At 40.7% G+C, this 15,333-nt stretch overlaps 2 protein-coding genes across 6 annotated transcripts in view; one reads left to right on the forward strand and one right to left on the reverse strand.

Moving 5' to 3' along the window:
- The first annotated feature begins 608 nt into the window (after positions 1 to 608).
- KLHL34 (kelch like family member 34) lies at positions 609 to 4,204 on the forward strand. 2 transcript variants are annotated; one of them, XM_058185525.1, is made up of 2 exons: positions 609 to 1,769; positions 2,001 to 4,204. In XM_058185525.1, exons 1-2 carry the CDS (start codon positions 1,206 to 1,208, stop codon positions 2,952 to 2,954), a joined length of 1,518 nt encoding a protein of 505 aa, XP_058041508.1. In that variant the 5' UTR covers positions 609 to 1,205; the 3' UTR covers positions 2,955 to 4,204. The 2 variants fall into 2 exon arrangements, with proteins under 2 accessions (XP_058041508.1, XP_058041507.1); XM_058185524.1 differs by having other exon boundaries at positions 609 to 1,002; positions 1,234 to 4,204.
- A 7,117-nt stretch (positions 4,205 to 11,321) lies between these two features.
- Positions 11,322 to 15,333, reverse strand: part of CNKSR2 (connector enhancer of kinase suppressor of Ras 2) — a 574,134-nt gene continuing 570,122 nt past the window's right edge. For all 4 annotated transcript variants that reach the window (XM_058186957.1, XM_058186956.1, XM_058186955.1 and 1 more), the window contains 2 exons: positions 12,259 to 12,455; positions 11,322 to 11,905 (listed from right to left, as the gene is read on the reverse strand). In XM_058186957.1, coding sequence (XP_058042940.1) covers positions 11,690 to 11,905; positions 12,259 to 12,455 — 413 coding nt within the window. In that variant the 3' untranslated portion in view covers positions 11,322 to 11,689. The remainder of the gene's footprint in view (positions 11,906 to 12,258; positions 12,456 to 15,333) is intronic.

Here is a 15,333-nt window from a genome sequence, read left to right on the forward strand (position 1 = left end):
TTTCTAAGCCCTGGATAACAATAGCAATAGCACTTCACTTATACACCTCTTGCCTTCTCTAAGAGGTTTACAGAATCAACATATAGTCCCCAACAATCTGGTTCCTCATTTTACTGACCTCGAAGGATGGAAGACTGACTCAACCTTGAACCACTCAGAATCAAACTTTTTAGAAAAGCCACTAATCTCTAGTTATTTATATGTCATCTGGCTACTTTTGCTTTTCCATTCATATTCAAATTCAATCCATTAGTAATCTCTTGATACTTAACTATAAACACATTAGTTGGGAGGTTACAGTTTTAGGTATAATTTTGTCATCCTCCAAAAGGATTTGCATGTTGCTCTTGTGATTTGCATTCAAGTCACTTACTGTCAGATGCTTTGAACTGCACTCCTTGCAAAATGACTGCTTTATCCTTCCTCATTTGCTTACTCTCCCTCCCACCCGAATGCTTTCAGTTCAGCACTTGGACAGTTATGATAACATGCAATGTTTGCAGTCTATTCTGGTCACTGAGATATGATGATATCATATAAGCCAAAGGGCTCTAAAATGTATGACAAATTAAACCGCTGAGTAATTGTAGTATTTTGTTATCTTCTACTCCCAGGTTAAAGGTTTACATGTTCACAGTCTTCCTGCTCTTATCAATAGGTGCTGATTTGACTTTCAGTAGAGACTTCCTTCAAACAAGATCACCATACTTGGCTTGTTGCCTCATGGGAATAAGAGCTAAAATTGTCTAAGACTGAAATACAGAGCTCAGGCAAAAGCCACAGCAAAAAATAACCCTTTCTACTTTCAGATGCTTCCTGATGCACCAGCAAACCCAGAAGTTCTATTTAATCATCTATAAGAGAAAGAAAAGCCTTGAGAGATATCTGAGCTGATGAGAAGCTTCACTTAATGCCATCTAACTCTCAAATTGATCATCTGAGACTGACCTAATAAGAGCTCTTACATTTTGTGGATCAACTCTCTTTTAACAGGAAATAGAGGTGAGAGAAATACACGTTGAAGGATGATACTAGAATCAGCTTTATGAAATGAATGCATGAAATAATAACAGATGCTAAATTGAAGAGGAATGTAAAATTAGTATGTGAGTGTCTGTCATCAGGGGAAGAGGACATTTTTTCCCAAACCTGAACTTTGCACATTTCCCCCCTTCTTTCAACACTGGAGCATTTTGTGCTGCATAATGACTTATTTCTTGTCTTATTGCAAAGGACACTGCAGTGCTGTATTGTCTCAATACCAAACTCTCCGAAAGGAAGGCTTGCTCTGTGACATTCTGTTAAAAGTAAAAGAAAATGAATTTCCTGCACATAAGTCTTTGTTAGCCTGTTCCAGTGATTACTTCAAGGCCATGTTCAAGAGTTATACCAAAGAATCAAAGACTGCTATTGTTCATCTGCAAGTCATCTCAGCCACTGGGTTGCAACATGTTCTGGATTTCATTTATACATCCTGGCTTCCTTTGTCTTTTACCACCTTGGAAGATACCTTAGAAGCTGCCACCTATTTACAAGTACCTGACGCAATCTGTTTATGCAGCCAATACTTGAGTAACAATCTCAATCTGGAGAACTGTTGTTTTTCAGCCAATATTGCAACAAAATTTTATCTTCCAGATGTTGTATCTGCAGCAGAAAAATATCTTATTATTAACCTCTGGAAACTATTAGATCTGGATTTTGCAGGTCTGCTGGAACTGAATTTCCGGTCTTTGAAGGCAGTAGTTGAATCTCCTGATATACTTATGGTGAGAGAATCTAATTTGTTAGATCTATTATTAAAGTGGTTAGCATATGATAAATTGAGGCTCATCCACACTACTAATCTTTTGGAACATGTAAGATACAGTCTAATTTCTATGGAAGATCTGAGAAATATCTATACTCAGTCAGAAGTGCCTCTAATGACTCCTGTAAAATGTTTAATTAGAAAAGCAATAAACTATCATTCACTTATTTATAAACAACCTATCTTGCAGGATAAATACAGCACTTTGAGAAACCAGAAGATATGGATTATCCTGCTTGGAGGTATGATTGCACATGAAGGGCTTGTCACAGAAGTGATGGCTTTTGATGTTTACAATCACAAGTGGCAAAATTTAACACAGTTACCAGATAGGATACAAAATCATTGTGTATGTACTATTGGAAACTTTCTATATGTGCTTGGTGGAGAAATGGAAGATACGCAAAGTGATCCTATCTTGAAAGTTACAAATAACGTCCATCGCTATGACCCAAGATTTAATAAGTGGATACAAGTTACTGGGATGCTGGAAAAAAGGTGTCAATTTTCTTGTTGTATCTTAGAGAATGCAATCATTGCAATTGGTGGACAAAGTGAAGATAAAAAATTGCATTCATCTGTTGAAATCTATGACATTAGTAAAGACAGGTGGACAAAACTTCATGATTTGCCATGCAAAGTACATGGCCATGCGGGTACTGTTTGTAAGAATACTATTTATATATCAGGGGGCAAATACATGGGTCAAAGTAACACAAGTAAGGATATGTATGCTTTGAGTAATCTTGAAGGGGAATGGAGAAAACAAGCCCCAATGAGCATTGCTCGTTTTGGGCATAAGATGGCCACAATCCGAGATTCAGTTTTTATATTTTTAGGTTTTTATGAACCATTCTCTGAGATTGAAAAATATGACCCTGACCAGAATCAATGGACACGTTTAAGGCCATTGGTATACGATCGATATAGTTATGGTTTAGCACTAGTGGAAGAAACAGCTATCCTTATTGGAGGGAAGAAATGGCAAGACTCTCAGGAAATCCCAACTCAGGATGTTGTAGGTTATGATATTGATAATGACTGTTGGGAAGAAATCTGCAAAACTCCTTTGCCTTGGTATGGATTGCAGTGTGGAGTTCTAGAACTTTCTGAATTAGTAGAAGGTAAAGACATTCAACAATAAAAGTGACCAAATATTGAGATCATACCTCATTGAACTAAGAAAACAAGGATTATGGAAGGATACAACATCCATTATTAGGGATTAAACAATTATTTTATATACATATATTTAAATTATACAATCTACATCAGATGTGACAAACACATGGCCCACTGGCTGGGTCTAGCCTGCAATAGGCCATGGAGTTGGCATGCAGGGCCATCCTGAAGAGGGCGAGGGATCAGTCTCTGTTGCCCTTGGCCTGGCCATGCCCACCCCAACCCCGCCAAGGGCAAACAAACTCCTGATGTGGCCCACGATAGAATCGAGTTTGACAGCCCTGATCTATATGGTTAAGCATAGATATGTTACTGTTTAAAACAACAAGTTAGCATGTATGAAATTGTATTTTTTGTTGCTAATAGAGAATGGATGAATCTAAGAAATGCAATGTCAAGATTTTCACTATGCTATAATAAAACTGGTCTGAAATAGGGACAACATTATTGTTTTATTAAAAACAAGATACATACTTCTAATTTTGCAATTTTGTGTGGTCCACATTTTTAAACAATGCTGTCTAATTCATAGGAATATCAAACAGTACTTCCCTCATCTTTATTTAACCATGAACTGAACAAATAAATAAATATGATTGTAAGAGCTGTTATGATATTAGGGATTCTTAATTGTCTTTTTATTCTATTTAAAGGTGCAATTATTCTTTTCCTGATTTGCCAACTGTTCTTATTACAATCTAGTTTTATCCAAGTAGCCACATAACATCAACATGTTCTCAAGCCTATATAATTCATTTTTTACATGCATAAATAGGCTGTTCATCTCAGGAAAAATGCCACTTTTCGACTATTATTGAAATGCTAGGTAGAATTACTTTGTAAAATGTAATTATAAACACCATAAAACACCAGCAGAATAACTGTTGCAATAGACGAGTGGTGGCCGCTTGGGTTTGGAGGTGGAGTAGCGGCCCCATGGAGCCCTAGATGTCCGCGGTCCGTCCTGCCAGCCTGAGAGCCCGCTCTGCTGTGGTTGACACCTTGACCGGCTTTGACGGGCTGCTTACCGTACTTTTTGATATGCAAAGATTTTCAACTGCGGACCTTCTTGCCCTGCGAGATTCCCCTCTCTCGCAGGTTTGGCACTCCACACTATCGAGGGCCCACCTTGAGGACGGGTTTTGGAACCCCGAGAGTTGGCATGCTAAATCTAGGAGACTTAGGGGATTTTTAACTAATTGTTTTAATAGATTTTTTAAGGGGAGTTTTAATGGGGATTTTAAGGGTTGGGGGAGGTTGAGATGGGTGGGGGGGAAAACCCACCGGGGAGGGGGGGAGCGGGGGAGGGTTAGGGCGGGCGTTGGGGGTAGCCCGTCGGGTGGGGAGCCAGTCCTCGCGCGTGCTCGTGACGGCCCTTTAATGGGTTCGGAGGTTAAGGGGGGAGATTGCGTTCCTGTTGGTGAGGGTGGTCTGATTTGCACGGTAAGTGGGAGGGGCAGATATGGCGGAAGGGGGGGATCATATCGTTCTGGGGGGCGCGCGTTCGATGTCTGCAGGCGATCGCGCGCCCCGATCCCCCGTCCTTTTCCCGTTCCCCGGATGGTCAAGACCCTCAGAGCCTGGGCCTTCGGCTCATGTTATGCAACGCACGGTCCGTAGTTAATAAGGCCCCCCTGATACACGACCTTATTCAGGGGGGCGCCGCGGACCTTATAGGCGTTACAGAAACCTGGCTGGGCACGGAAGGGGGCGTGCCCCTTGCTGAGATGTGCCCGCCGGGTTTCCGTGCATTCCATCAGCCGAGGGCTCAGGGTAGGGGTGGGGGGGTGGCGGTTGTGATTAGAGAGAGCCTAGAGCCGAGGGAGACCACTGTACCTCAGATTGCCGGGTGCGAATCCCTCTTTGTGAGATGGGGTCATAGGTGTCAGATGGGCTTGCTGATCACGTACCTGGTTCCTTGCTGCGTGACAGCTGCCCTGCCCGAGCTTCTGGAGGTGCTGGCTGGGGTGGCAGTTGAGACCCCCAGACTTTTAGTCATGGGGGACTTTAACTTGCCATCTTCCGGCTCGTCATCGACGGCAGCTCGGGAGTTCACGGCTTCCACGACGGCCTTGGACCTGACCCAAGTAGTTGATGGCCCTACTCACATTGGGGGTGGCACTCTGGACCTGATTTTTCTCTCTGGTCAGTGGTTGAGAGATCTGGACTTGAAGGAAATAGTCATTGAACCTTTGTCATGGTCAGATCACTCTCTTCTTCGCCTGGACTTTCTGACCGCCATTCACCACCGCAGGGAGACGGAGCCGATACGTTGGTTCCGTCCCAAGCGCCTGATGGACCTGGAGGGGTTCCGGACGGAGCTTGGGCCATTTCCTGAGGGTCTGGCTTGTGGCTCGGCTGAGGAACTTGTTGCGGCCTGGGAACGGGCCGCGGCGGGGGCCTTAGACCGTGTCGTGCCTTTGCGGCCTCTGACCCGGCGCAGGTCCCAACCGGCTCCTTGGTTCTCCGAGGAGCTGAGAGGGATGAAGCGCCGGAGAAGACGCCTAGAGAGTTCCTGGAGGTCTAGCCGTTCGGAAGCTGATCGGACACTAATGAAGTCCTATACTAGGGCTTACCTAGTGGCACTGAGGGAAGCGAGGCGTAGCTACGCCTCCTCCCTCATTGCATCGGCAGATAACCGCCCAGCCGCCCTGTTTCGGGTGACTCGCTCCCTCCTACACCAGGGGGAGCGAGATAACCCGTTGCAGGGACGTGCTGAGGAGTTTAACGGTTATCTATACGATAAAATCGTTCAGCTTCAGGATGGTCTGGACCAAAATTGCGGTGACGCGGGTGAGACGGCTGAGGGTGGTCTTGGTGACATTTTATGGGATGAGTTTGACCCTGTGGCTCCCGAGGACATGGACAGGTTGTTGGGTAGACTGAATGCCACCACGTGTTTACTGGACCCGTGCCCCTCCTGGTTGGTGCTGGCCACTCAGGAGGTGACACGAGGCTGGCTCCAGGCAATTACGAGCGCTTCCTTGGTGGAGGGAGTCTTCTCGACCGCCTTGAAAGAGGCGGTGGTGAGACCCCTCCTCAAGAAGCCTTCCCTGGACCCGGCTGTTTTAGGTAATTATCGTCCGGTCTCCAACCTTCGCTTTGCGGCGAAGGTTGTAGAGAGTATGGTGGCATATCAGTTTCCCTTGCACCTGGATGAAACTGACTATCTAGACCCGTTCCAGTCCGGCTTCCGGCCCGGTTACAGCACTGAGACGGCTTTGGTCGCGTTGGTGGATGATCTCTGGAGGGCCAGGGATAGGGGATGTTCCTCTGTCCTGGTCCTATTAGACCTCTCAGCGGCTTTTGATACCATCGACCATGGTATCCTGCTGCGCCGGTTGGGGGGATTGGGAGTGGGAGGCACCGTTTATCGGTGGTTCTCCTCCTATCTCTCCGATCGGTCGCAGACGGTGTTGACAGGGGGGCAGAGGTCGGCTCAGAGGCACCACACTTGTGGGGTGCCGCAGGGGTCGATCCTCTCGCCCCTTTTGTTCAACATCTATATGAAGCTGCTGGGTGAGATCATCAGTGGCTTCGGTGTGAGGTACCAGCTGTACGCTGATGACACCCAGCTGTACTTTTCCACACCGGGCCACCCCAACGAAGTTATCGAAGTGTTGTCCCGGTGCTTGGAGGCCGTACGGGTCTGGATGGGGAGAAACAGGCTCAAGCTCAATCCCTCCAAGACAGAGTGGCTGTGGATGCCGGCATCCCGGTACAGTCAGCTGAGTCCTCAGCTGACTGTTGGGGGCGAATCATTGGCCCCGATGGAAGGGGTGCGCAACTTGGGCGTCCTCCTGGATGAACGGCTGTCTTTTGAAGATCATTTGACGGCCGTCTCCAGGAGAGCTTTCTACCAGGTTCGCCTGGTGCGCCAGTTGTGCCCCTTTCTAGACCGGGATGCCCTATGCACGGTCACTCACGCCCTCGTGACGTCTCGCCTGGATTACTGCAATGCTCTCTACATGGGGCTCCCCTTGAAGGGCATCCGGAGGCTGCAGTTAGTTCAGAATGCGGCTGCGCGGGTTATAGAGGGAGCCCCTCGTGGCTCCCGTATGACACCAATCCTGCGCAGACTGCACTGGCTACCTGTGGCCTTCCAGGTGCGCTTCAAGGTTTTGGTAACCACCTTCAAAGCGCTCCATGGCATAGGGCCGGGTTATCTACGGGACCGCCTACTGCTACCGAATACCTCTCACCGACCCGTGCGCTCTCACAGAGAGGGACTCCTCAGGGTGCCGTCAGCTAGGCAGTGTCGTCTGGCGATGCCCAGGGGAAGGGCCGTCTCTGTGGGGGCTCCCACCCTCTGGAACGAACTCCCCCCAGGACTCCGTCAACTTCCGGACCTCCGAACCTTCCGTCGCGAGCTCAAGACACATTTATTCATCTGTGCAGGACTGGCTTAGATTTTAAATTTATAGGGGTTTTAAATTGGTTTTAATATTTATATTTATATTTTTTAATAATTTGGCATTAGAATAAGTTTTTTAATGATTATCTTAATTTGTATATAAATGTTTTATGTGCCTGTGAACCGCCCTGAGTCCTTCGGGAGATAGGGCGGTATACAAATATGAATAATAAATAAATAAATAATAAATAAAACAGACTGTGCCTGACTGTTCCATCCTCACAATCTGTTGGCATGCACTTGCTTTGTAGGAGCCAGCAAGATAGCAATTTCTCAAGATGGTCAGATCCCTATAATGTCTCATGTTACACAAGTTTAAAGCTTTCTTATGCACTGCATTATCTCCCATTTTCCTATATGAAGTGCATTTGAAATGTTAGCCTACATCTATAGCTGTCTGAAGATGTGGCTGGTCACATTTTTCCAGATTATGCAAATATGCTAAAAAGCCATTAATGTTTTCAGCTTCTCAACAGACTTATCAAGAACCTAAGTACAGTTTCTTACAATAAGAATAATTGGTATAAACAAGTATTTACATGTAGTTTTCAAGATATTTCCCAAACAAATATATTTTCTGCATCAAAGAAACATAGAACACCACTTTCTCCACTATACTCAGTCATTCATAACTGCAGGTCGCTCTATTTGTAATAAATATTGAGATAAAAATGATTAATAAATATTGATCACAAACATATTTATAATATATGTCTTGGCAAAAGACTTCAGTGTACCACATACAATTAATACTAATAATAGCAATATCTGTTTTCTAACTTGATTCCTCATCTATGTGGAAGTCATGCAGCAATACATAAAAATTAGGCATTGAGACATTACAAGAAAAGCCCAGCAAGACTTTAGAATAAACATTGGAAACAGAATTAATTTGAGATCAAGCATTTTTAAGTGAGAAATATACAAAATATCACGAATTATAACGTCATGCAGTCACTAACTGTTTATACAAACATATTCTTCTAAATGATATAAACAGGTTACTGGATCTGGAATTTTATACAGTCTCAATGCATGGTTTTTCATTCTGAACTCAACTGAATAGATATGCACTTAAATGAACTGAAAAAGGCCGCTCTCCTGAATAATTGTGCAAAGTTCGCAAAACATTTGCAGTCCAAAATGCCTTTGAAAAGAAACAAACAACACTGCTCTTTATTTTGGTCCCAAGACCAGAATGTAATAGTGCTTTTAATTTTTTTAAAAATACATTCACTGAGCTGAATAGGCAAGAACTGGAAACAAGTTGAGAAAGAAAAGTACATTAACTTTTTTCCTTTAAAGGAAAGACTAACCTATGTCTTACAAGCTTGTATGTCAGTTCCTCACATGTGCAGAAAAGCATCAAAAAGCCACATGAACATTTTTGCCAGGATAAAATTCAAAGTGCTGATAAAGGCAAAAATATATATGTTTTCTTTTGCATCCCTAGCTAAGCACAAATTGGTCTTTCCAGAAACATTTGGACTTTTGTGATACTTTACATTGCTATATTGGGAATTTTGCTATATTATAGCAAGAATAATTTTGTGATATGCATGTTCTGGAGAATGCAGACATCACAACCATATGATTTTTCATAAACTCAACAAACTGAACACTGGCTTGACTGAAATATAATTGTGCAGTAGATGCTTCAAGCAATCAATTAGGATATAGTAAAGAAATGTAATGACACCCTTCTTCCTCTTTCTAAATGGACAACTGAACTTGCTGTTCATCCATCAACATCATTTTTAATCTCACATGATATAGATAGATAGATGTGAGAGAGAGAGAGAGAGAAAGAAAGAAAGAGAGAGAGGCCATTTTCCCTTAACAAAAAATCAAAACAACTGTTACAGGTTTATTATTCTTCATTGGATGAACTTTACTGCTCTTTTTCTTCTCCCTTTCCCCTCTGTTGCATTTCTTGTTGCTCTCTAAATGCACTTATGAATACAGAATCCCAGTCAGCTTTGTTTTAAAACAGAAAATAATACAGAAAAGTCTTGTCGTATTTGTTTGGGCCATTTTCCCTCTTTATTCTGGAAGAAGATCAATACTTAAGCAAGGATAGTGTGTGCATCCACATAAACAGAAGAATAAAACAAACTGGAATTGGCAGTGCTCTCTCTGTTCATTTCTGAACTCTAATTACAATTTCAGGACAAAATGTTCCCTTTGCTTTCTGTCTTAAAAATAATTGAATGTGCTATAGTCCCAATTCTAGAGCAAAGGCAGGAATAATCATGGCACAGAAGTGGTTAAGAAAGGGGTGGGGAAAAGCAATTGAACACTATGCATTAGTTCACACTCAAAAGGTATTTGCTTCATCTATGCTGGAAACTCAAGGGAGAACTATAAATTAATATTTAGAAAAAAACACCAAATTTATTATTATTTTTTTTTGTTTACATTTATACCCCGCCCTTCTCCGAAGACTCAGGGCGGCTTACAGTGTATAAGGCAATAGTCTCATTCTATTTGTATATTTTTTACAAAGTCAACTTATTGCCCCCCCAACAATCTGGGTCCTCATTTTACCTACCTTATAAAGGATGGAAGGCTGAGTCAACCTTGGGCCGGGCTCGAACCTGCAGTAATTGCAGGCTTTGTGTTCTTAATAACAGGCTGTTCTTAATAACAGGCCTTACCAGCCTGCGCCATTCACCGGCCCTTATTCATGACATCCTGAACAAACGGGCATACAAAAATTAAAATAAATATTGAATTTAATCGATTTAACCAATCTTTCTCTGTTCTCTGCACCTTTAGTAACTTGGTCATTTTTTTATGGCACCTTCCAGCCCAAGAATACCTAACAATTCCATTTAGTAGGTAATTAGAGCCAAATATAAAGAATCTCATGATGCCCCTGTGCTATGGTGCTATGCTATGGTGGATTTGGGAAGCACAGGAGTAATCACTTAAAATCAGTAGCAACTGAATTAGTAATAAATTATGTTCCAGTGATTTTGGGTCCACATTAAGGGTTGACCAAAATTATCCTTCAGACACTTGGGAATGGAATAAAGTTAGAACAACTAGATAATATTTCACTATGAATGTTCATAAGTTCTTCAATCTCATATGCCATGTATGTAATTTGCTACAGATTGTTCTAGATCTGATTGTTCTAACAATTAACAATTTACAATATTTAAAATGATCCCTGAGAAGCCTTTAAAATCTAGGACACTGATTTTATTGTGAATAATTATGCCTCTTGAAGCTGTTATATTGAATTAAGTATAACTTTCCCCCAAACATGGACTGTCTAGTAGATTAGCAAATAAAGGCCTTGTTAATAGTCAGTTTTTGAAGTTTTTTCAAAATTTAAAATATGGTTTCAGCTGTCATAATACTGAGGTTTTAAAAAATAAATTAATGAATGGGATACTTTGGTTGGTAAAGCAACATTTTTCAGTATAATAGCTTTAAAAATCACCCAATGATAGAGGTCAGTCATAGTGCTCTGAAGATTTGTGTTAAAATCAAAACAAAGTGAACCCTTTATCATTATTAATCTATGTTATAAATTGTCTGCTAATAACACCCCCCCCAAAAAACCTGGAAAAATTAAATTATTTTTTTAATATTCAAGCTTATGAAAGTACATTTTTCTTATTCCCTGACATTTTTCCTTAAATGTAATCATAATCACAGCATTATGCTTCTTCTCTAATTTATGAAAATATCTAAAATATCCCACTAAATATAAAAGTTTAATTGTCACATTGGCTAAAACAAAGGCTGCACTTTGAAAATGTAACTCATTACAACAATTACATATTATTAAAACAGGAAATAGAATTAATATTCAGTAGTAAACACTGCTCTTATGCCAATTTTTTCTTGAGAAATCAATGTAATCCTTTAAAATATATAATAATTATTTTTTTAAAAAGATGGTAAAGACAACGGATTTGATCCAAAGAAGCAATTTAAGAAATTCTGTTCCATTTAAAAAGTAAACTGACTTATCAGCAGTGAAGATTGTGTCAGTACCAACATCAAACAAAATGCCTATCATTCTATTCCATAAATGCACACTCCTTTGGATCATAGCCAGCATTTGTAAACATAAACATAAACTGAGCATCAGTAGCATAAAAAGGATATAAGTTTGTATTCCTACAATGACCATTAAATTGTACTTTACTCGTCATAAACATTAAAATAGATATCCTATAATGTGATATAAAATCTACTCTTTTGAGTAAAAGTCTGGAGTGTCAAAAAGGGCTGAAAACAAAGTATTAAGATGTTTAAAATTATTGTTATACATGTGTTTCAGTATAGGAATGGGTGTGTGCTAAAAAACCTAGAAACACATCAACGTCATCAGAATCATTTACTGGATCTTGTGCTGCATTGTTCTGAGAACTATCGAGGAAGAGATCAAGGTACATTCGTTTCCAGTCTTGAAAGTCTTTAGATGTCAAATCTGGATTATATAGAACCTTATCTATCATAGCTACTTCTTCTTTTCTGGCCTTGAAGAAACAAAAAAGAAAAAAATGAGAAACCCCCCCCCACATATTTGAATATTTAGGACACAGGTTTCCTTAGAACATTAATCCTATGGTCGTAATAATTGAGAAATAATTGACTTTGATGGAAGGTTTTAATCATTACTTTATATTTAAGAATTTTCTAGTTTTATGTCTTACAAAATAAGTAAGTTATATTAACAATACATTTGTTTCATTTTTGGTCTTCTCACTTTAATTGGTGTGTATATTAAAGAAACAGAAAATGTCAATCAAAAGAACACAAAAACCTTCTGTGGATTCAGAACCCTTGTTGGACATGCATTTACTTTGGAAAATTTCTTTTTTCATCTTACCTTTAAAGTGCTTTTCAGAATTCGCAATTGGTGCAATTTTTCATTGATTATTGGGTCACAGCATCTTTTAATGAAAGATTTTTTGTATTCCATTTTGGTAGAAATTTGTCGATCTCCTAGAGGAGACAAACTAGCTAGTTCCAAAGATCGGTACAAATCTTGCAATGAATCTGCAGGTTTGTCTTTTAAAATTTCAGCTGCAAGACATGAAGAAAATAAACTTCATAGCTTTAATATATCCATCTATATCACAGTTCTAATTATGACAGCATCTCTAGGTGAAATGCTATTTTAGCAATTCAAATGTACAAAACAATATTGCTTTGAAACCATTTCCTTATGAGAAAAATAAATTATGCTGAGATTTCATCAAAGGGTATTCATAATGAAGTACAGAAATTCATTTAGTATAGAAGAATCTCATATGTATAGTATTGTATTCAGCAAAAAGATGCTCACATGATTTTGTCAAATTGATGCTAAGTTGCAAACTAATTTGTTCCATTAAAACCAATTATAATGGTTTGCTTGATTAGAGCTTGAAACATTGACTCCATTTAGGGGTACCATGAAGGGGGAAAAAAACCCTATCAACATCTTAAAATGTTAGGAAACAATATTAAATTGTAATCCATACAGTGCTACAACATATTCACTGGGCTCTTAGGTCTCTTAGAGTTTAAAGACAACTTAGTTGAGTGTTCAGTATTAATGAGGGCATATACAGTGCTATTCTATAAGCTAAAAAAGAAATGTTGCATATTGGATTCTAAATATTTGTTTTATAATTAAAACCAACCACAGATAATAGAAACCAGAAAAATGGAATCTAAGGGATTTTCTTTAATATTCTAGGCAAACTGTATATAAAGTATAGTTTGTCAAGACTTTATTTCTAATCTTGTACTTTTCAAGACATCAGGAACAAAAAACAAAAACCACTTTAAATAGTAAAAAAAGGGCAACTGAACATTTATGTTTCATTAATCTCATGGCACTGAAAATATACAAAAGTCCAAAATGCTGATACTCTAGACCAGGGGTGTGGGTGATTAAATCTGGCCCACTGGGCTGGCCTGGAAATATCAAAGGACTGGCCCATGGTGTCTCTGCTGGCCAAAATGAGCTGGGGGGGGGCTGCGGCCCGTTTTTGGCTTCCAGAGCTTCCTGCAACACTCTGCTGGCCAAAAATGGGTCACATGGATGCCTCCCTGCAGCCTGTTTTTGGCCATCAGAATGCTGTTGGAGACTGAAAACAGGCCCTATGGAGGCCCCGTGGGGCCTCCCCGTGGCCCATTTTCAGCCAGCAGAGTGCTGCAGGAGGTGTTCATTCCATCCCACCCTGTGGCCCCACTCCCAGCCTGTGGAGAATGACAATGCTGATCCAGCCCTTGAAGAAATCCAGTTTGACAGCCCTGCTCTAGACATATTCCTCCTCCCTTAAAAATCTATTCTATGGGGGTCAAACACATCACATCATGTTGATGTCACATGACATATCACAATGTGTTTTGCCTTTATGGAGTTGGCCTGCATGTGATGCATCCAGCACGTGGGCCGCCAGTTTGACACCCCTGCTGTAAACTATACAAAATCTATACTATACAATACTATAGCCATCTTTTTCCAGCCTGGTGGCCATGAGCATATTGGGCACAATGCAGGGGGGAAATGCTCCCGGTTCGGACCGGCTCACCCGATCCGATAGCAATGGCTGTGGGTGGTTCGGAGAACCAGTAGCAAAAATCCCCGGCCCTGCCCCCTGCCGAGCTGCACCATCATCAGAGTTGTTTTTTTTTTAAACTTTTAAAAGCATCTTTTTTTCAGCCGAAAATATGCCTTTAAAAGTAAAAAAAAAGGCCTTTGATAATCCCACAGCTCAGCTGGGATCATCAGAACCCTTTAAACTCTTTTTTTTAACAACCTCTTCGGCCGAAGAGGTTGTAAAAAAAAAGATTTTAAAAGGCTCCTCTGGCGATCCCAGATGAGTTGCCTGATCATCACAGGCTTTTAAAATCATTTTTAACAACCTCTTACAACAGCCCTCGTCCATGCTCACCCAATACCCCCTCATCACTTACCTAATTACTGCTCCTTTCAGGCTCGCTAAAGCCTTGCTTTCAATCAATGCAATCAGTTGCATCAGCTAGCAACTGAATCTGCCTGCCTGCAATCCATTTCCTCAGTGAGCAACTCAATCTGCCTGCCTCCAATTGGTAAGTAAATGGGGGGAGCTTTAAAAAATAGTTAATTGGGATTTTATTAAGGAGTTGTTGTTTTTCAGACAGCAATTTAAAGTTAAGGAAGTTTTAAATTTAGCTGCTTTTATCTAAATCAGGGGTCTCCAACCTTAGTAACTTTAAGGCTTGTGGACTTAAACTCCCAGAGTTTCTCAGCCAGCTTTCCTGGCTGAGGAACTCTGGCAGTTGAAGTCCAAAAATCTTAAAGTTACTAAGGTTGGAGACCCCTGATCTAAAAAATATAAATAAATTAAAATAATAAAATAAAATATTTGTGCAGCTTTTGAGATTTGGTGTGTTTCTGTAGTGTTTCACTCTAACTACACAAACACACAAAATCTCACGAAGATGTATGTGGCATTTTGTGTGTGTGTGAGAGAGAGAGTCAGTTGTGTTGTGTGTGTGTAAAGTGTGAAAGTTGGTTTTTGAAGTTTTTGTGGCTGTGTGAGGTTCCTGCTGTTGCAAGGGTCATTTTGAGTGAAGTGCAGCTGTTTTTACATTGTGTGTGAGTCAATTGTGTTGTGTTGTGTGTGTGTAAAGTGTGAAAGTTGGTTTTTGGTACCTCTTATTGTTTTGTATACTTTGTTTATTATTTTTATTATTTATTGTTATTGGCCAGGCCCACCCAGTCATTGGACCACCAAGCCACGCCCACCAATTAAGCCATGCCCACAGAACCAATATGGAAAATTTTTAGATTTTACCCCTGGCACAATGGTGTCATCAGAATTCATCATGACATTCTATCTACGAATAAGAATTGGAGGGTGAAACATCTGGAAAGCACAGTCAGGATAGCCTATTCCTATAGTCTTATTTAATCTTCAGAAAACAC

The sequence above is a fragment of the Ahaetulla prasina genome, chromosome 5 (genome assembly GCF_028640845.1).
Source record: "Ahaetulla prasina isolate Xishuangbanna chromosome 5, ASM2864084v1, whole genome shotgun sequence".
Classification (NCBI taxonomy): Eukaryota; Metazoa; Chordata; class Lepidosauria; order Squamata; family Colubridae; genus Ahaetulla; species Ahaetulla prasina.